The 807-nt window shown below is 44.5% G+C and overlaps 1 protein-coding gene across 1 annotated transcript in view; it reads right to left on the bottom strand.

The window, feature by feature from the left end:
* The window catches only part of LOC107091215 (fibroblast growth factor receptor homolog 1-like), an 8964-nt gene extending 8480 nt beyond the window's left edge, over positions 1–484 (bottom strand). The window contains exon 1 of the mRNA XM_015385008.1: positions 352–484. Within this exon, the coding sequence (XP_015240494.1) occupies positions 352–459 (108 nt within the window). The 5' untranslated portion in view covers positions 460–484. The remainder of the gene's footprint in view (positions 1–351) is intronic.
* Positions 485–807: the final 323 nt, after the last annotated feature.

The following is an 807-nucleotide window of genomic DNA, read 5'->3' as shown; positions in this document are numbered from 1 at the left end:
GGGGAACAGAAGACCTCGCCCATCCAGCCAGGACAACAATAACCGGTTTAGATTCCTTTCAATACAGAAGGGATGCCTCATATTCTAGAAATCAACATCTAGACAAAATACGCAGCAAAGAAGGAATAAATGAGGTGAAGAATATTTCCTCCAAAGGTTTTCATGTAAAACGTCTCGTTCAGGTCATTAACGAGAAGTTTCTGCTGCAGGACTCCTGCAGATGAAGTCCAGCTCTTCGTCTACCTGTATGCACCACAGCTCCGTCACTTCTTTACAGAGACAAGCGTCCTCAGAAGGACTCTGTTCCAATCCGATGGTCAATTTCTCTAGAAGATGTTTTTTTTTTCTTACTCTTTGGTTTCTCCAACGGCTGCTGCGGCGGCGGCTCGCCATGCGGGTCAAGTCTCGGGCCAGACCGAACTCTGCCAGTTTTACCTCCCATGGAAACCTGTTGACCATGATGTTCCTCAGAGCTAGGTCACAGTGAACGATCTGCACACAAGATAAATATAGCCACAGTCTGACAAAGATCTAGAGCAGGGGAGTCAAACTCATTTCCAGAAAAGCAAACTTAAGCATCATCGATTTCAAAAGGTGTAGCTGCATAAATCAAAACTTTAGTTTCATTTCCAAGCAGAACGCAGCTTTCTGATAACTTTACTTCCATTTAGTGAGCAGCTTTAGCCACTTTAGAAGAACATATTCCTCTAGTTTATGACATGATGACTCCATATGGGATCTTTAGGGCTGGTGTTCTGTCAGACCAGCATACCCGGTCAGACCAGCATACCCAGAGTTAACACCAAT

This window comes from Cyprinodon variegatus, unplaced genomic scaffold (assembly GCF_000732505.1).
Source record: "Cyprinodon variegatus isolate N-32 unplaced genomic scaffold, C_variegatus-1.0 Scaffold329, whole genome shotgun sequence".
Classification (NCBI taxonomy): domain Eukaryota; kingdom Metazoa; phylum Chordata; class Actinopteri; order Cyprinodontiformes; family Cyprinodontidae; genus Cyprinodon; species Cyprinodon variegatus.
The sequence above is the reverse complement of the archived record's forward strand: the minus strand, read 5'-3'. Positions and strand labels throughout refer to the sequence as shown.